The sequence below is a fragment of the Pseudophryne corroboree genome, chromosome 9 (assembly GCF_028390025.1).
Source record: "Pseudophryne corroboree isolate aPseCor3 chromosome 9, aPseCor3.hap2, whole genome shotgun sequence".
Classification (NCBI taxonomy): Eukaryota; Metazoa; Chordata; class Amphibia; order Anura; family Myobatrachidae; genus Pseudophryne; species Pseudophryne corroboree.
Window position 1 is genome coordinate 5864001 of NC_086452.1, and position 23041 is coordinate 5887041.

Sequence of the window (23041 nt, forward strand, 5' to 3'; positions counted from 1 at the left end):
TGGGGATCTGAGTGCTCAGTCAGTGCACAGGACCAGACAGCTGCTGCCAAGAAGAAGAGACAGGTGCTTTTCCATGAGGTGGTTGAATGTGAGCTTATAATGTGCAGTTCTGTCTTCTACAGGTTCTATAATGTACAGTGCATCCGGAAAGTATTCACATCGCTTCACTTTTTCCACATTTTTTTGTTATGTTACAGCTGTATTCCAAAATGGAAAAAAATAATTTTTTTCCCTCCAAATTCTACACACAATACCCCATAATGACAATGTGAAAAAAGTTATTTTGAGATTTTTGCTAATTTATGAAAAATAAAAAACTAAGAAATCACATGCAGAGGCAGAACTCTGGGAGGCAACGGAGTCATCTGCCGCCGGGCTCCTGCTCTGAAGGGGGCACCTCTCCTCCCATTCTGTGACACCATTCAATTAAGTTAATTGATAGCTGCCGCTGTCTTTTCACTTCCTCACTGGTCCCTGCACCTTACAAATCACACCCTCTTTATTATACTGAATATACACATTTTACAAGTGTCACACCCAGGATTGGAAACCACAACCTATTACACTGGAAGCTGATACCTTACTGATGAAGCTGTTTGCTCCTGTATAGGAAATATGATAATTTTAACTATATGAAGATACTTCTCTGACAATTACATGTAACTTCATATAGTTAGAATTCTCATGCTTCCTCTACAGGAGCAAATTACTCCATCAGTAAAGTGTCTCCTGTTAGTGTAACAGGTCATGGGTTCTAATCCTGGGTATGACTGCTAAGATATGTGTGATTTAAAATAAAACACAATTAAATGTATAAATACAGTATATACATTTTTTTCAGACCACACACACACACACACACACACACACACACACACACACACACATTTATCTTAATATAGGAAGTAGGGGGGCACCAATATTTATCTTGCCTTCGGGCAACTGAGACTAACTTACGCCACTGATCACATGTACATAAATATTCACAGCCTTTGCTCAATACTTTGTTGCTGCACCTTTGGCAGCAATTACAGCCTGAAGTCTTTTTGAATATGATGCCACAAGCTTGGCACACCTATCTTTGGGCAGTTTCGGCCATTCCTCTTTGCAGCACCTCTCAAGCTCCATCAGGTTGGATGGGAAGCGTCGGTGCACAGCCATTTTCAGATCTCTCCAGAGATGTTCAATCGGATTCAAGTCTGGGCTCTGGCTGGGCCACTCAAGGACATTCACAGAGTTGTCCTGAAGCCACTCATTTGGCTGTGTGCTTAGGGTCGATGTCCTGCTGAAAGATGAACCGTCACCCCAGTCTGAGGTCAAGAGCGCTCTGGAGCAGGTTTTCATCCAGGAGGTCTCTGTACATTGCTGCATTCATCTTTTCCTCTATCCTGACTAGTCTCCCAGTTCCTGCCGCTGAAAAACATCCCCACAGCATGATGCTGCCACCACCATGCCTCACTGTAGGGATGGTATTGGCCTGGTGATGAGCGGTGCCTGGTTTCCTCCAAACATGATGCCTGGAATTCATGCCAAAGAGTTCAATCTTTGTCTCATCAGACCAGGGAATTTTGTTTCTCATGATCTGAGAGTACTTCAGGTGCATTTTGGCAAAATCCAGGCGGGCTGCCATGTGCTTTTTATTAAGAAGTGGCTTTCGTCTGGCCATTCTACCATACAGGCCTGATTGGTGGATTGCTGCAGAGATGGTTGTCCTTCTGGAAGGTTCTCCTCTCTCCACAGAGGAATGCCGTAGCTCTGGCAGAGTGACCATTGGGTTCTTGGTTACCTGCCTCACTAGGGACCTTCTCTCCCGATCGCTTAGTTTAGAGGGCGGGCCAGCTCTAGGAAGAGTCCTGGTGGTTCCGAACGTCTTCCGTATACGGATAATGGAGGCCACTGTGCTCATTGGGACCTTCAAAGCAGAAGATATTTTTCAGTACCCTTCCCCAGATTTGTGCTTTGAGACAATCCTGTCTCCAAAGGTCTACAGACAATTCCTTTGACTTCATGCTTGGTTTGTGCTCAGACATGCACTGTCAAGTGTGGGACCTTATATAGACAGGTGTGTGCCTTTCCAAATCATGTCCAATCAACTGAATGTACCACAGGTGGACTCCAATTAAGCTGTAGGAACATCTCAAGGATGATCAGTGGAAACAGAAGACACCTGAGCTCAATTTTGAGCTTCATGGCAAAGGCTGTTAATACTTATGTACATGTGATTTCTTATTCTTTTTTATTTTGAATAAAACAGCAAAAAAAAAACAAAAAATTTTTTTCACGTTGTCATTATGGGGTATTGTGTGTAGAATTTTGAGGGAAAAAATGAATTTATTCCATTTTTGAATAAGGCTGTAACATAACAAAATGTGAAAAAGTGAAGCGCTGTGAATACTTTCCAGATGCACTGTATACAAGGGAAATGTGGATTAGTTGCGTTGGGGTTTCAGCGCTGGTAGTTGTGCCGCTCACTGGGGCTGGGATTACATAGTAAACGCCTGATAAATGGTGGCCAGTAGGGTTGGGGATGCATTAAAAATCTTTTTGACTGCGCTTCTTCTGTAAAAGGACATTATATAAATCATTATATAAATCATATAACACATAAATGTAACTTCTATAGTTCCCTATTTCATAAAGGTGCAGATAACATTATAGGGGCCTATTCAGCAATTCATATTTATGGGATAATCCCAGAGTACCCCTGGTCAGTGCTCACAGCCACATATACTGTATGTACATACGGGGGACCACATTAGATACTGGGGTCACATATACTGTATGTACATACGGGGGACCACATTAGATACTGGGGTCACATATACTGTATGTACATACGGAGGACCACATTAGATATTGGGGTCACAGCCACATATACTGTATGTACATACGGAGGACCACATTAGATATTGGGGTCACAGCCACATATACTGTATGTACATACGGGGGACCACATTAGATATTGGGGTCACAGCCACATATACTGTATGTACATACGGGGGACCACATTAGATACTGGGGTCACATATACTGTATGTACATACGGGGGACCACATTAGATATTGGGGTCACAGTCACATACTGTATGTACATACGGGGGACCACATTAGATATTGGTGTCACAGTCACATATACTGTATGTACATACGGGGGACCACATTAGATACTGGGGTCACAGCCACATATACTGTATGTACATACGGGGGACCACATTAGATACTGGGGTCACAGCCACATATACTGTATGTACATACGGGGGACCACATTAGATACTGGGGTCACAGTCACATATACTGTATGTACATACGGAGGACCACATTAGATATTGGGGTCACAGCCACATATACTGTATGTACATACGGGGGACCACATTAGATATTGGGGTCACAGCCACATATACTGTATGTACATACGGGGGACCACATTAGATACTGGGGTCACATATACTGTATGTACATACGGGGGACCACATTAGATATTGGGGTCACAGTCACATATACTGTATGTACATACGGGGGACCACATTAGATATTGGTGTCACAGTCACATATACTGTATGTACATACGGGGGACCACATTAGATATTGGGGTCACAGCCACATATACTGTATGTACATACGGGGGACCACATTAGATACTGGGGTCACAGCCACATATACTGTATGTACATACGGGGGACCACATAAGATACTGGGGTCACAGTCACATATACTGTATGTACATACGGGGGACCACATTAGATACTGGGGTCACAGCCACATACACTGTATGTACATACGGGGGACCACATTAGATACTGGGGTCACAGCCACATACACTATGTACATACGGGGGACCACATTAGATACTGGGGTCACAGTCACATATACTGTATATACATACGGGGGACCACATTAGATACTGGGGTCACAGTCACATATACTGTATATACATACGGGGGACCACATTAGATACTGGGGTCACAGTCACATATACTGTATGTACATACGGGGGACCACATTAGATACTGGGGTCACAGTCACATATACTGTATGTACATACGGGGGACCACATTAGATATTGGGGTCACAGCCACATATACTGTATGTACATACGGGGGACCACATTAGATACTGGGGTCACAGCCACATATACTGTATGTACATACGGGGGACCACATTAGATACTGGGGTCACAGTCACATATACTGTATGTACATACGGGGGACCACATTAGATACTGGGGTCACAGTCACATATACTGTATGTACATACGGGGGACCACATTAGATACTGGGGTCACAGCCACATATACTGTATGTACATACGGGGGACCACATTAGATACTGGGGTCACAGTCACATATACTGTATGTACATACGGGGGACCACATTAGATACTGGGGTCACAGCCACATATACTGTATGTACATACGGGGGACCACATTAGATACTGGGGTCACAGTCACATATACTGTATGTACATACGGGGGACCACATTAGATATTGGTGTCACATACACTGTATGTACATACGGGGGACCACATTAGATATTGGTGTCACATACACTGTATGTACATACGGGGGACCACATTAGATATTGGTGTCACATATACTGTATGTACATACGGGGGACCACATTAGATACTGGGGTCACAGTCACATATACTGTATGTACATACGGGGGACCACATTAGATACTGGGGTCACAGCCACATACACTGTATGTACATACGGGGGACCACATTAGATATTGGGGTCACAGCCACATATACTGTATGTACATACGGGGGACCACATTAGATACTGGGGTCACAGCCACATATACTGTATGTACATACGGGGGACCACATTAGATACTGGGGTCACAGCCACATATACTGTATGTACATACGGGGGACCACATTAGATACTGGGGTCACAGTCACATATACTGTATGTACATACAGGGGACCACATTAGATATTGGTGTCACAGTCACATATACTGTATGTACATACGGGGGACCACATTAGATATTGGTGTCACATATACTGTATGTACATACGGGGGACCACATTAGATACTGGGGTCACAGTCACATATACTGTATGTACATACAGGGGACCACATTAGATATTGGTGTCACAGTCACATATACTGTATGTACATACGGGGGACCACATTAGATATTGGGGTCACAGCCACATACACTGTATGTACATACGGGGGACCACATTAGATATTGGTGTCACAGCCACATACACTGTATGTACATACGGGGGACCACATTAGATACTGGGGTCACAGCCACATACACTGTATGTACATACGGGGGACCACATTAGATATTGGTGTCACAGCCACATACACTGTATGTACATACGGGGGACCACATTAGATACTGGGGTCACAGCCACATATACTGTATGTACATACGGGGGACCACATTAGATATTGGTGTCACAGCCACATATACTGTATGTACATACGGGGGACCACATTAGATATTGGTGTCACAGCCACATACACTGTATGTACATACGGGGGACCACATTAGATATTGGTGTCACAGTCACATATACTGTATGTACATACGGGGGACCACATTAGATACTGGAGTCACAGCCACATACACTGTATGTACATACGGGGGACCACATTAGATACTGGGGTCACAGCCACATACACTGTATGTACATACGGGGGACCACATTAGATACTGTGGTCACAGCCACATATACTGTATGTACATACGGGGGACCACATTAGATACTGGGGTCACAGCCACATATACTGTATGTACATACGGGGGACCACATTAGATACTGGGGTCACAGCCACATACACTGTATGTACATACGGGGGACCACATTAGATACTGGGGTCACAGCCACATATACTGTATGTACATACGGGGGACCACATTAGATACTGGGGTCACAGCCACATACACTGTATGTACATACGGGGGACCACATTAGATACTGGGGTCACAGCCACATATACTGTATGTACATACGGGGGACCACATTAGATATTGGTGTCACAGTCACATATACTGTATGTACATACGGGGGACCACATTAGATACTGGAGTCACAGTCACATATACTGTATGTACATACGGGGGACCACATTAGATACTGGTGTCACAGTCACATATACTGTATGTACATACGGGGGACCACATTAGATACTGGGGTCACAGCCACATATACTGTATGTACATACGGGGGACCACATTAGATATTGGTGTCACAGTCACATATACTGTATGTACATACGGGGGACCACATTAGATATTGGGGTCACTGCCACATATACTGTATGTACATACGGGGACCACATTAGATACTGGAGTCACAGTCACATATACTGTATGTACATACGGGGGACCACATTAGATATTGGTGTCACAGTCACATATACTGTATGTACATACGGGGGAACACATTAGATACTGGGGTCACAGCCACATACACCGTATGTACATACAGGGGACCACATTAGATACTGGGGTCACAGCCACATACACTGTATATACATACGGGGGACCACATTAGATATTGGGGTCACAGCCACATATACTGTATGTACATACGGGGGACCACATTAGATACTGGGGTCACAGCCACATATACTGTATGTACATACGGGGGACCACATTAGATATTGGGGTCACAGTCACATATACTGTATGTACATACGGGGGACCACAGCCACATACACTGTATGTACATACAGGGGACCACATTAGATACTGGGGTCACAGTCACATACACTGTATGTACATACGGGGGACCACATTAGATATTGGGGTCACAGCCACGTACACCGTATGTACATACGGGGGACCAAATTAGATACTGGGGTCACAGTCACATACACTGTATGTACATACGGGGGACCACATTAGATACTGGGGTCACAGTTACATATACTGTATGTACATACGGGGGACCACATTAGATATTGGGGTCACAGCCACATATACTGTATGTACATACGGGGGACCACATTAGATACTGGGGTCACAGCCACATATACTGTATGTACATACGGGGGACCACATTAGATACTGGGGTCACAGTCACATATACTGTATGTACATACAGGGGACCACATTAGATATTGGTGTCACAGTCACATATACTGTATGTACATACGGGGGACCACATTAGATATTGGTGTCACATATACTGTATGTACATACAGGGGACCACATTAGATATTGGGGTCACAGCCACATACACTGTATGTACATACGGGGGACCACATTAGATATTGGTGTCACAGCCACATACACTGTATGTACATACGGGGGACCACATTAGATACTGGGGTCACAGCCACATACACTGTATGTACATACGGGGGACCACATTAGATATTGGTGTCACAGCCACATACACTGTATGTACATACGGGGGACCACATTAGATACTGGGGTCACAGCCACATATACTGTATGTACATACGGGGGACCACATTAGATACTGGGGTCACAGCCACATATACTGTATGTACATACGGGGGACCACATTAGATATTGGGGTCACAGCCACATACACTGTATGTACATACGGGGGACCACATTAGATATTGGTGTCACAGTCACATATACTGTATGTACATACGGGGGACCACATTAGATACTGGAGTCACAGCCACATACACTGTATGTACATACGGGGGACCACATTAGATACTGGGGTCACAGCCACATACACTGTATGTACATACGGGGGACCACATTAGATATTGGGGCCACATATACTGTATGTACATACGGGGGACCACATTAGATACTGGGGTCACAGTCACATATACTGTATGTACATACAGGGGACCACATTAGATATTGGTGTCACAGTCACATATACTGTATGTACATACGGGGGACCACATTAGATATTGGGGTCACAGCCACATACACTGTATGTACATACGGGGGACCACATTAGATATTGGTGTCACAGCCACATACACTGTATGTACATACGGGGGACCACATTAGATACTGGGGTCACAGCCACATACACTGTATGTACATACGGGGGACCACATTAGATATTGGTGTCACAGCCACATACACTGTATGTACATACGGGGGACCACATTAGATACTGGGGTCACAGCCACATATACTGTATGTACATACGGGGGACCACATTAGATACTGGGGTCACAGCCACATATACTGTATGTACATACGGGGGACCACATTAGATATTGGGGTCACAGCCACATACACTGTATGTACATACGGGGGACCACATTAGATATTGGTGTCACAGTCACATATACTGTATGGACATACGGGGGACCACATTAGATATTGGGGTCACAGCCACATATACTGTATGTACATACGGGGGACCACATTAGATACTGGGGTCACAGCCACATATACTGTATGTACATACGGGGGACCACATTAGATATTGGGGTCACAGTCACATATACTGTATGTACATACGGGGGACCACAGCCACATACACTGTATGTACATACAGGGGACCACATTAGATACTGGGGTCACAGTCACATACACTGTATGTACATACGGGGGACCACATTAGATATTGGGGTCACAGCCACGTACACCGTATGTACATACGGGGGACCAAATTAGATACTGGGGTCACAGTCACATACACTGTATGTACATACGGGGGACCACATTAGATACTGGGGTCACAGCCACATACACTGTATGTACATACGGGGGACCACATTAGATACTGGGGTCACAGTTACATATACTGTATGTACATACGGGGGACCACATTAGATACTGGGGTCACAGCCACATATACTGTATGTACATACGGGGGACCACATTAGATACTGGGGTCACAGCCACATATACTGTATGTACATACGGGGACCACATTAGATACTGGGGTCACAGCCACATATACTGTATGTACATACGGGGGACCACATTAGATACTGGGGTCACATATACTGTATGTACATACGGGGGACCACATTAGATATTGGGGTCACAGTCACATATACTGTATGTACATACGGGGGACCACATTAGATATTGGTGTCACAGCCACATATACTGTATGTACATACGGGGGACCACATTAGATATTGGTGTCACAGCCACATATACTGTATGTACATACGGGGGACCACATTAGATACTGGGGTCACAGCCACATATACTGTATGTACATACGGGGGACCACATTAGATACTGGAGTCCCAGCCACATACACTGTATGTACATACGGGGGACCACATTAGATATTGGGGTCACATATACTGTATGTACATACGGGGGACCACATTAGATACTGGGGTCACAGCCACATATACTGTATGTACATACGGGGGACCACATTAGATACTGGGGTCACAGCCACATATACTGTATGTACATACGGGGACCACATTAGATACTGGGGTCACAGCCACATATACTGTATGTACATACGGGGGACCACATTAGATACTGGGGTCACATATACTGTATGTACATACGGGGGACCACATTAGATATTGGGGTCACAGTCACATATACTGTATGTACATACAGGGGACCACATTAGATACTGGGGTCACAGTCACATATACTGTATGTACATACGGAGGACCACATTAGTTACTGGGGTCACAGCCACATATACTGTATGTACATACGGGGGACCACATTAGATACTGGGGTCACAGCCACATACACTGTATGTACATACGGGGGACCACATTAGATATTGGGGTCACAGCCACATATACTGTATGTACATACGGGGGACCACATTAGATACTGGGGTCACAGCCACATATACTGTATGTACATACGGGGGACCACATTAGATATTGGGGTCACAGTCACATATACTGTGTGTACATACGGGGGACCACATTAGATACTGGGGTCACAGTCACATACACTGTATGTACATACGGGGGACCACATTAGATATTGGAGTCACAGCCACATATACTGTATGTACATACGGGGGACCACATTAGATATTGGAGTCACAGCCACATATACTGTATGTACATACGGGGGACCACATTAGATACTGGGGTCACAGCCACATATACTGTATGTACATACGGGGGACCACATTAGATACTGGGGTCACAGCCACATACACTGTATGTACATACGGGGGACCACATTAGATACTGGGGTCACATATACTGTATGTACATACGGGGGACCACATTAGATATTGGGGTCACAGTCACATATACTGTATGTACATACGGGGGACCACATTAGATACTGGGGTCACATATACTGTATGTACATACGGGGGACCACATTAGATATTGGGGTCACATATACTGTATGTACATACGGGGGACCACATTAGATACTGGGGTCACAGCCACATATACTGTATGTACATACGGGGACCACATTAGATATTGGGGTCACAGTCACATATACTGTATGTACATACGGGGGACCACATTAGATACTGGGGTCACATATACTGTATGTACATACGGGGGATCACATTAGATACTGGGGTCACAGTCACATATACTGTATGTACATACGGGGGACCACAGATACTGGGGTCACATATACTGTATGTACATACGGGGGACCACATTAGATATTGGGTCACAGTCACATATACTGCATGTACATACGGGGGACCACATTAGATACTGGGGTCACATATACTGTATGTACATACGGGGGACCACATTAGATACTGGGGTCACAGTCACATACACTGTATGTACATACGGGGGACCACATTAGATATTGGGGTCACATATACTGTATGTACATACGGGGGACCACATTAGATACTGGGGTCACAGCCACATATACTGTATGTACATACGGGGACCACATTAGATATTGGGGTCACAGTCACATATACTGTATGTACATACGGGGGACCACATTAGATACTGGGGTCACATATACTGTATGTACATACGGGGGATCACATTAGATACTGGGGTCACAGTCACATATACTGTATGTACATACGGGGGACCACATTAGATATTGGGGTCACATATACTGTATGTACATACGGGGGACCACATTAGATACTGGGGTCACAGCCACATATACTGTATGTACATACGGGGACCACATTAGATATTGGGGTCACATATACTGTATGTACATACGGGGGACCACATTAGATACTGGGGTCACAGCCACATATACTGTATGTACATACGGGGGACCACATTAGATACTGGGGTCACAGCCACATACACTGTATGTACATACAGGGGACCACATTAGATACTGGGGTCACAGCCACATATACTGTATGTACATACGGGGGACCACATTAGATACTGGGGTCACAGTCACATACACCGTATGTACATACGGGGGACCACATTAGATACTGGGGTCACAGTCACATATACTGTATGTACATACGGGGGACCACATTAGATACTGGAGTCACAGCCACATATACTGTATGTACATACGGGGGACCACATTAGATACTGGGGTCACAGCCACATATACTGTATGTACATACGGGGGACCACATTAGATACTGGGGTCACAGTCACATACACCGTATGTACATACGGGGGACCACATTAGATACTGGGGTCACAGTCACATATACTGTATGTACATACGGGGGACCACATTAGATACTGGAGTCACAGCCACATATACTGTATGTACATACGGGGGACCACATTAGATACTGGGGTCACAGCCACATACACTGTATGTACATACGGGGGACCACATTAGATACTGGGGTCACAGCCACATACACTGTATGTACATACGGGGGACCACATTAGATATTGGGGTCACAGTCACATATACTGTATGTACATACGGGGGACCACATTAGATACTGGGGTCACATATACTGTATGTACATACGGGGGACCACATTAGATATTGGGGTCACAGCCACATATACTGTATGTACATACGGGGGACCACATTAGATACTGGGGTCACATATACTGTATGTACATACGGGGACCACATTAGATACTGGGGTCACAGCCACATATACTGTATGTACATACGGGGGACCACATTAGATATTGGGGTCACAGCCACATATACTGTATGTACATACGGGGGACCACATTAGATACTGGGGTCATATACTGTATGTACATACGGGGGACCACATTAGATATTGGGGTCACAGTCACATATACTGTATGTACATACGGGGGACCACATTAGATATTGGTGTCACAGTCACATATACTGTATGTACATACGGGGGACCACATTAGATACTGGGGTCACAGCCACATACACTGTATGTACATACGGGGGACCACATTAGATATTGGGGTCACAGCCACATATACTGTATGTACATACGGGGGACCACATTAGATACTGGGGTCACATATACTGTATGTACATACGGGGGACCACATTAGATATTGGGGTCACAGCCACATATACTGTATGTACATACGGGGGACCACATTAGATACTGGGGTCACAGCCACATATACTGTATGTACATACGGGGGACCACATTAGATACTGGGGTCACAGCCACATATACTGTATGTACATACGGGGGACCACATTAGATACTGGGGTCACAGCCACATACACTGTATGTACATACAGGGGACCACATTAGATACTGGGGTCACAGCCACATATACTGTATGTACATACGGGGGACCACATTAGATATTGGGGTCACAGCCACATATACTGTATGTACATACGGGGGACCACATTAGATATTGGGGTCACAGCCACATACACTGTATGTACATACGGGGGACCACATTAGATATTGGGGTCACAGTAGCAGCCCCAGTAGGTTTCTGTTGGGGATCTGTAATACATTGTTGTGATACTTCATGTAGGCTGACCATATTATCCCTTTTACCTGGGACGCTCATGCATTACACAGGTTCTGGGGCTGGCTGCCTTCAAATCTACATTTCAGATGGTTTTAATCAGCCCCAGAACCTGTGTAATCCATGAGCGTCCCAGGTAAAAGGGATACTATGGTCACCCTACTTCATGTCATAGTGCTGCGATACGTCTAGAAGACGATAAATATATATCTGCCCCTAGAGGAGGGGAGGAGAATAACAACTGCCCCAGCACTTCAAACCGGCTCTGAAGACACACTTCTTCACCAAACCTGCCCACCTCTCATCCTAACCCTGCCCCACACTCACTGTCTATCCCTTCTATGTCACCCCTGTCTGTCTGCCTCTCCCTTTTAAAATGTAAGCTCTCACGAGCAGGGCCCTCAAGCCTCATGTGCTTATCCCTTCTACTTAAACCGTCTTCAACGGCACCAAATCCTGTGGTTTTCTGCCACCCTGATACTAATGTCGGTGTCGTCTTCCCTGTATTTGTCCTATAATGTCTTCAGCTGTAAGTTGCGGTTTCCCTGTTTGAATTATTTGTTTATGTACTGTGTAATTGGGCGCTGCGGAACCCTTGTGGCGCCATATAAAGGATAATGATAATAAGCTCCTGTGATGGAGTAAATAGGGTATATCATCACCGGCTATATACACATGGCCTGCGGGACATCTATTATTTCTCCATATGATACAGCTTCCCCATTGGCTGCTGTGTACAATACACACAACTGCTGACGTCACACTGCAATGTTACATACCAATCCATGGGACTAGGAAGCGATAGCCAACGTTATCCTTTGGATCTGTAAGGAGACAGTTTCATTCGTTAAGACATATTCATGGTACACGTAACACATACACGTGAGGACCCTTCAGCAGGCGTTATAATGTTACATGAGGATATAATGTACAGATGTCTATGGTGATGCCGTTATTGGGGTCTGTTATGTATTGAAGTCCAGCAGGGACATTATAAAGCGGGAACATACACCACATTGCAGGACGAGGCAGGACACACAGACTTTCTGGTCTTTGTCCCTTTCTACACGTAATAAATCCAATCAGTGGCAATAATAATAATGAGCCTTACAACTGTCCCCGTGTCCGTGGGAGGTCTGGTGTCAGTGGTGCCGCTCACCCCTAGTGAACTTACAGGTGGAATCGGCCACACGTGATGTACACGTCTGTGATGCACACTACTAGTGATACACTTGTAAAAATGCCCTTAACGTGATGGGAACCAGGGAAAACCTGCATTATACAGCGTTCCGTGCATCTAATACATACAGAGAACGCACAACCAGCGTCACTCCTCACCCTGCCGGGTCAGAATGGCCTTCACATACTCCGGGTGACAGACCATGAGTGACGCAAAGAAGTTTCCAAACCACATAGAATATCCGTATTCATACTGCTTCGCAAAACCGTCCAGGACGTCCAGATCAGTCCCATCTTGTTTAAACTGTTAAAAAAAGATGATGAACAGATGTAGGCATGAAATGTATTATAGCAGGCTACTGGCGCAGATTATTGCACCATCAGACTATTGCACCATCAGTCCTATAATAGAAGAGGTTCTGGGTTTGACCAGGGCCGGCTCTACCATTAGGCGGCTGCCTAGGGGCGCCACTGAATTCATTTCATCCAGCAAAAATCTGAAAGATGTCTCTGTATGCGGCCTCCTCTATTTACCCTGTGCTGCCTGCTGCTGCGGGTTTAACCAGGTGCATGCAAACAGGTAGTTTAGGTGAGGTCGGGGGCATGCAAAGTATAGTACCAGTATCTTTACCGTATACCCTCCTTCACATCCGACCACTCCAGAAATGCTTCACAGTAATACAATGTGATGTATAAGTATACGCTACTTTAACACAATAACAACTATTAAAACGTACATAAATATCATAAGAGACATGAAATTAAGTCCCTTGAAATACTAACTATAGTACATATATAAATGGCATGCATAGTCATAAATTGGCTTATAATGGCTATAGTCTTAAATTAATTGAACCTGTACTATACTAAGGGGGACATTTACTAAGCAGTGATAAGAGCGGAGAAGTGAGCCAGTGGAGAAGTTGCCCCATCAACCAATCAGCAGCTCCGTATCATTTTACAGTATGCAAATTATAGATGTTACTTCAGTGCTGATTGGTTGCCATAGGCAACTTCTCCACTGGCTCACTTCTCCGCTCTTATCACTGCTTAGTAAATGTCCCCCTCAGTGATAGAATTTAGCCCGGGCTATTCTATGCTCGTTATGAAATAGTCCTGTTTAATGCAGTACTTTCGTTGGTGCACTTGTTGGGGCCCTGATATAACTTTCTCTAGGTATGCTGCAGTCTCTATATCCACAAATACTCATCGGTAAGTAGTGTAGACTATGTACACAATATAATGGGCTATATAATAGCATATTATAGTATAAATAGTATTATAGTATAAATACCATATATTTCCACACTGGAGTCCGCGTACTGTCCTATTACGACGCTCCAGCTGCTGCTACTGTGCACTACTCCTGCCTCTATAGTCTGTTACTGTGCATTACTCCTGCCTCTATAGTCTGTTACTGTGCATTACTCCTGCCTCTATAGTCTGCTACTGTGCATTACTCCTGCCTCTATAGTCTGTTACTGTGCATTACTCCTGCCTCTATAGTCTGTTACTGTGCATTACTCCTGCCTCTATAGTCTGTTACTGTGCATTACTCCTGCCTCTATAGTCTGTTACTGTGCATTACTCCTGCCTCTATAGTCTGTTACTGTGCATTACTCCTGCCTCTATAGTCTGCTACTGTGCATTACTCCTGCCTCTATAGTCTGTTACTGTGCATTACTCCTGCCTCTATAGTCTGTTACTGTGCATTACTCCTGCCTCTATAGTCTGCTACTGTGCATTACTCCTGCCTCTATAGTCTGTTACTGTGCATTACTCCTGCCTCTATAGTCTGTTACTGTGCATTACTCCTGCCTCTATAGTCTGTTACTGTGCATTACTCCTGCCTCTATAGTCTGTTACTGTGCATTACTCCTGCCTCTATAGTCTGTTACTGTGCATTACTCCTGCCTCTATAGTCTGTTACTGTGCATTACTCCTGCCTCTATAGTCTGCTACTGTGCATTACTCCTGCCTCTATAGTCTGTTACTGTGCATTACTCCTGCCTCTATAGTCTGTTACTGTGCATTACTCCTGCCTCTATAGTCTGTTACTGTGCATTACTCCTGCCTCTATAGTCTGTTACTGTGCATTACTCCTGCCTCTATAGTCTGTTACTGTGCATTACTCCTGCCTCTATAGTCTGTTACTGTGCATTACTCCTGCCTCTATAGTCTGTTACTGTGCATTACTCCTGCCTCTATAGTCTGTTACTGTGCATTACTCCTGCCTCTATAGTCTGTTACTGTGCATTACTCCTGCCTCTATAGTCTGTTACTGTGCATTACTCCTGCCTCTATAGTCTGTTACTGTGCATTACTCCTGCCTCTATAGTCTGTTACTGTGCATTACTCCTGCCTCTATAGTCTCTTACTGTGCATTACTCCTGCCTCTATAGTCTGTTACTGTGCATTACTCCTGCCTCTATAGTCTGTTACTGTGCATTACTCCTGCCTCTATAGTCTGTTACTGTGCATTACTCCTGCCTCTATAGTCTGTTACTGTGCATTACTCCTGCCTCTATAGTCTGTTACTGTGCATTACTCCTGCCTCTATAGTCTCTTACTGTGCATTACTCCTGCCTCTATAGTCTGTTACTGTGCATTACTCCTGCCTCTATAGTCTGTTACTGTGCATTACTCCTGCCTCTATAGTCTGTTACTGTGCATTACTCCTGCCTCTATAGTCTGTTACTGTGCATTACTCCTGCCTCTATAGTCTGTTACTGTGCATTACTCCTGCCTCTATAGTCTGTTACTGTGCATTACTCCTGCCTCTATAGTCTCTTACTGTGCATTACTCCTGCCTCTATAGTCTCTTACTGTGCATTACTCCTGCCTCTATAGTCTGTTACTGTGCATTACTCCTGCCTCTATAGTCTGTTACTGTGCATTACTCCTGCCTCTATAGTCTGTTACTGTGCATTACTCCTGCCTCTATAGTCTGTTACTGTGCATTACTCCTGCCTCTATAGTCTGTTACTGTGCATTACTCCTGCCTCTATAGTCTCTTACTGTGCATTACTCCTGCCTCTATAGTCTGTTACTGTGCATTACTCCTGCCTCTATAGTCTGTTACTGTGCATTACTCCTGCCTCTATAGTCTGTTACTGTGCATTACTCCTGCCTCTATAGTCTGTTACTGTGCATTACTCCTGCCTCTATAGTCTGTTACTGTGCATTACTCCTGCCTCTATAGTCTGTTACTGTGCATTACTCCTGCCTCTATAGTCTGTTACTGTGCATTACTCCTGCCTCTATAGTCTCTTACTGTGCATTACTCCTGCCTCTATAGTCTGTTACTGTGCATTACTCCTGCCTCTATAGTCTGTTACTGTGCATTACTCCTGCCTCTATAGTCTCTTACTGTGCATTACTCCTGCCTCTATAGTCTGTTACTGTGCATTACTCCTGCCTCTATAGTCTGTTACTGTGCATTACTCCTGCCTCTATAGTCTGTTACTGTGCATTACTCCTGCCTCTATAGTCTCTTACTGTGCATTACTCCTGCCTCTATAGTCTCTTACTGTGCATTACTCCTGCCTCTATAGTCTCTTACTGTGCATTACTCCTGCCTCTATAGTCTGCTACTGTGCATTACTCCTGCCTCTATAGTCTGCTACTGTGCATTACTCCTGCCTCTATAGTCTGTTACTGTGCATTACTCCTGCCTCTATAGTCTGTTACTGTGCATTACTCCTGCCTCTATAGTCTGTTACTGTGCATTACTCCTGCCTCTATAGTCTGCTACTGTGCATTACTCCTGCCTCTATAGTCTGTTACTGTGCATTACTCCTGCCTCTATAGTCTGTTACTGTGCATTACTCCTGCCTCTATAGTCTGTTACTGTGCATTACTCCTGCCTCTATAGTCTGTTACTGTGCATTACTCCTGCCTCTATAGTCTGTTACTGTGCATTACTCCTGCCTCTATAGTCTGTTACTGTGCATTACTCCTGCCTCTATAGTCTGTTACTGTGCATTACTCCTGCCTCTATAGTCTGTTACTGTGCATTACTCCTGCCTCTATAGTCTGTTACTGTGCATTACTCCAGCCTCTATAGTCTGCTACTGTGCATTACTCCTGCCTCTATAGTCTGTTACTGTGCATTATTCCTGCCTCTATAGTCTGTTACTGTGCATTACTCCTGCCTCTATAGTCTGTTACTGTGCATTACTCCTGCCTCTATAGTCTCGCACTGTGCATTACTCCTGCCTCTATAGTCTCGCACTGTGCATTACTCCTGCCTCTATAGTCTCGCACTGTGCATTACTCCTGCCTCTATAGTCTGTTACTGTGCATTACTCCTGCCTCTATAGTCTGTTACTGTGCATTACTCCTGCCTCTATAGTCTGTTACTGTGCATTACTCCTGCCTCTATAGTCTGTTACTGTGCATTACTCCTGCCTCTATAGTCTGTTACTGTGCATTACTCCTGCCTCTATAGTCTGTTACTGTGCATTATTCCTGCCTCTATAGTCTGTTACTGTGCATTACTCCTGCCTCTATAGTCTGTTACTGTGCATTACTCCTGCCTCTATAGTCTGTTACTGTGCATTACTCCTGCCTCTATAGTCTGTTACTGTGCATTACTCCAGCCTCTATAGTCCGTTACTGTGCATTATTCCTGCCTCTATAGTCCGTTACTGTGCATTATTCCTGCCTCTATAGTCTGTTACTGTGCATTACTCCTGCCTCTATAGTCTGTTACTGTGCATTACTCCTGCCTCTATAGTCTGTTACTGTGCATTACTCCTGCCTCTATAGTCTGTTACTGTGCATTACTCCTGCCTCTATAGTCTGTTACTGTGCATTACTCCTGCCTCTATAGTCTGTTACTGTGTATTACTCCTGCCTCTATAGTCTGCTACTGTGCATTACTCCTGCCTCTATAGTCTGTTACTGTGCATTACTCCTGCCTCTATAGTCTGTTACTGTGCATTACTCCTGCCTCTATAGTCTGTTACTGTGCATTACTCCTGCCTCTATAGTCTGTTACTGTGTATTACTCCTGCCTCTATAGTCTCGCACTGTGTGTGTTCCGTCTGTAAAATATGGCTCCTAGGCGCAGCTCTGTCAGTCACTACCCCATCCCATCACACGAGTACAGGATGCACAGCAGATAGTGACTTTATTACAATGACATGTCTTATACAGTCTCCCTCTCTCTACAGTAGAACAGATACCCCATATGGAGAGGTGTTCCTCTATGTTATACCATACCATCAATGCGAGACCCTGCGCAGCCGAAAGGGGTGTGTGGCCTCACCAAGAGGGGACATGGCTTCACAGGAACACAGCGATCACGAGCCACACCCCATTTTCGTCACTTTGGTGCATGCCCAGTGCTCTGAGAGCAGCTGCCATGCCCCCAGCCCCTCTATGTCCTGCATGCACACAGCATCTATTCACACTGCTCTGCTAACCACTGCCGAGGGCTGCCAAGCTGTGAGTCCACCGGCGCCCCCCCCCCCCCCCCCTTTAGCCGGGCTGCTAGTTGCCGGGGTTAGGGTAAGATACCCGAAGCCCCCCCCCCCCCCATCTTACTACTGGGGCTGCAGCGGCTTCCTCACAGGAGGAGAGGTATTAGAGTACGAAGACATGATAGAGACCGGGGGAGGGGGAAGGGGAAATCTGAGGAACAGTGTAGTGGTTAGGTGGAATAGCCTCCCATCAGAGGTGGTAGAGGCTGAGACAGTAGAGCAATGCGTGGGATAGACATAAGGATATTTTTACACAGAGCTAAGGATCTGATAGGGTTTGAGGTAACAATAAGGGGCAGACTAGATGGGCCCAGTGGTCCTTATCTGCTATACGCTATGTTTCAGGAACTATGCGCACGCCCGGCTGAGACTCGGAGGACCCCAGTGACGGGTGTTGGGTGATAACATGCCTCTCTGGCAATAAGACAAAGTAAGGGGTAATCACTGCTTCATAAATAGGCTCCACTGTGGGGCTCATTCTGAGTCGCCCGCTGCTGCGACCGTGTTACCATCTGGTGCCGTAGTTGCGTCTGCGGCTTTATGCTGCTGCTAGTGTCAGCCCTTCCCCCGATGTGCAGCCGTACGTCCGAATGTGCAGGACTGAGACACCAGCTGCCAGCAGATGCCCGGTGACCACTTGATGAGTCTGTAGAAGCAGCACCGACATATGCACCAGCGCCATGCCAGGCCCCTATGTGAGCATTCTGCGTCTCTGTACGCAGCCACTATCCGCCACACACATGCGGCACTGCCGTAACACACCAATAAGACTCGCCATCTCCAGTACGCTTTCTAAACGTGTCTGACACATCGCATCTCCTGTGTGCATCAATCACACGGACTCTGGACGCATGCGCAGGAGAAAGAGAATCACTCCACCAGGTCCGATCAGACATCAGCAGTGCATCCAACGCAGAATCAGCCCCATATAGTCTTACCGTACCGTCCCTTTATTCCAGGATACTCGTGAATTACACAGGTTCTGTGGCTGAGTAAAACCAGGTGAAATGCAAACATGTAGTCAGCAGCCCCAGAACCTGTGTAACTCATGAGTGTCCCGGTATAAAGGACGGTGTGGTCAGCCTAGCCCCATGTATTCTGAGCTGTCTCCATGGAATTATATAACAATCCCCCCAGTACATATAACACAGCGAGCACTCACCTCATGAGCGTTGCCGTACAGCCAGTGGCGCTCTGGACCCGGGAACGCAGAGAACACCCGGCGCAGCTGCTGCCACCTCAGGTACAGCGTAGAGGCTTTGTACAGCAGGTAGAGGAGGAAGAGCCAGGCAGCCCAGTGACAGAGGCCGCTCAGGGACAGCACAGAGGAGGCAGCCATGGCTGGGTACTGCAGCTGCTCTCACAGGAGGAACACTATGTGCTCACATACAGGGACATAATAATGTGTCAGGGGCAGGTGGAGCCACACAGGACGGGGCAATGTATAGAGTGGGAGGAGAGGAAGCTGCAGGAGGAGGAGGGCGTGGGACACACACACATATACATACACACACATCATACCTCCCAACATGACCCTCTCCATGAGGGAGAAAATGCTCTGTTCCTGGACTTTCCTGGTAATGTATGATTGCCATAACCTGTGGTGAGCTGGGTGATTGATAAGAAAGGTGTGTCACCACAGGTGATGGCAATCATACATTACCAGGAAAGTCCAGGAACAGAGCATTTTCTCCCTCATGGAGAGGGGCAGGTAGACACACACACACACACACACACACACACACACACACACACACACACACACACACACACACACACACACACACACACACACACACACACACACACACACACACACACACACACACACACACACACACACACACACACACACTCTATGTGAAGTGCGCTGGATTAGGGACGTGCGGTGGGGTGACACAGGGGGTGTGGTATGGAAGGTAGAGAGTAACTAGGTCGACAGTGTCTAGGTCGCCCACTATTGGTCGACAGTAACTAGGTCGACAGGGTCTTTAGGTTGACAGGGTCAAGGTCAACAGGTCAAAAGGTCTACATGAGTTTTTTATGTTTTTTGGTGTCGTTTTCTTCATAGAGTGACCGGGAACTCCAATTATTGCACCGTGTCCCCTCACATGGCTCGCTTCACTCACCATGCTTCAGGCAAGGTGCCTCGCACCACTACCGCTTCGTTCAGCACAGATTACCATTTCAATCGTAGTCCATGTGGATCATTGAGTATGAAAAGTTCAAAAAAAGAAAAAAAATGTGAAAAACTCATGTTGACCTTTTGACCTGTCGACCTAGAAGCCCTGTCATCCTAGTTACTGTCGACCTAGAGACCGGATCCCACTGCTGCACCTGTGTATAATGCCCACATGTATATACCGCTGCACCTGTGTATAATGCCCACATGTATATACCGCTGCACCTGTGTATAATGTCCACATGTATATACCGCTGCTCCTGTGTATAATGCCCACATGTATATACCGCTGCACCTGTGTATAATGTCCACATGTATATACTGCTGCACCTTTGTATAATGTCCACATGTATATACCGCTGCACCTGTGTATAATGTCCACATGTATATACTGCTGCACCTTTGTATAATGTCTACATGTATATACCGCTGCACCTGTGTATAATGCCCACATGTATATACCGCTGCACCTGTGTATAATGCCCACATGTATATACCGCTGCACCTGTGTATAATGCCCACATGTATATACCGCTGCACCTTTGTATAATGCCCACATGTATATACCGCTGCACCTGTGTATAATGCCCACATGTATATACCGCTGCACCTTTGTATAATGCCCACATGTATATACCGCTGCACCTGTGTATAATGCCCACTTGTACATACCGCTGCACCTGTGTATAATGCCCACATGTATATACCGCTGCACCTGTGTATAATGCCCACATGTATATACCGCTGCACCTTTGTATAATGCCCACATGTATATACCGCTGCACCTGTGTATAATGCCCACATGTATATACCGCTGCACCTGTGTATAATGCCCACATGTATATACCGCTGCACCTTTGTATAATGCCCACATGTATATACCGCTGCACCTGTGTATAATGCCCACATGTATATACCGCTGCACCTGTGTATAATGTCCACATGTATATACCGCTGCACCTGTGTATAATGTCCACATGTATATACTGCTGCACCTTTGTATAATGTCCACATGTATATACCGCTGCACCTGTGTATAATGTCCACATGTATATACTGCTGCACCTTTGTATAATGTCTACATGTATATACCGCTGCACTTTAGTATAATGTCTACATGTATATACTGCTGCACCTGTGTATAATGCCCACATGTATATACTGCTGCACATGTGTATAATGCCCACATGTATATACCGCTGCACCTGTGTATAATGCCCACATGTATATACCGCTGCACCTGTGTATAATGCCCACATGTATATACCGCTGCACCTTTGTATAATGCCCACATGTATATACCGCTGCACCTGTGTATAATGCCCACTTGTACATACCGCTGCACCTGTGTATAATGTCCACTTGTATATACTGCTATCTTTTATTAGGAAAAATTGCAACATA

General features: G+C 45.5%; 1 protein-coding gene across 3 annotated transcripts in view; it reads right to left on the reverse strand.

Annotated features, from left to right (window-relative positions):
• The window catches only part of LOC134957213 (cytochrome P450 4B1-like), a 97710-nt gene extending 76745 nt beyond the window's left edge, over window positions 1–20965 (reverse strand). For 2 of the 3 annotated variants that reach the window (XM_063938913.1, XM_063938915.1), the window contains exons 1-3: window positions 20618–20965; window positions 14129–14273; window positions 13570–13614 (exon numbers count right to left, since the gene is read on the reverse strand). In XM_063938913.1, coding sequence (XP_063794983.1) covers window positions 13570–13614; window positions 14129–14273; window positions 20618–20794 — 367 coding nt within the window. In that variant the 5' untranslated portion in view covers window positions 20795–20965. Of the gene's footprint in view, window positions 1–13569; window positions 13615–14128; window positions 14274–19195; window positions 19280–20617 lie in introns of those variants that run through there. The other variant, XM_063938914.1, reaches the window with a different exon arrangement.
• Window positions 20966–23041: the final 2076 nt, after the last annotated feature.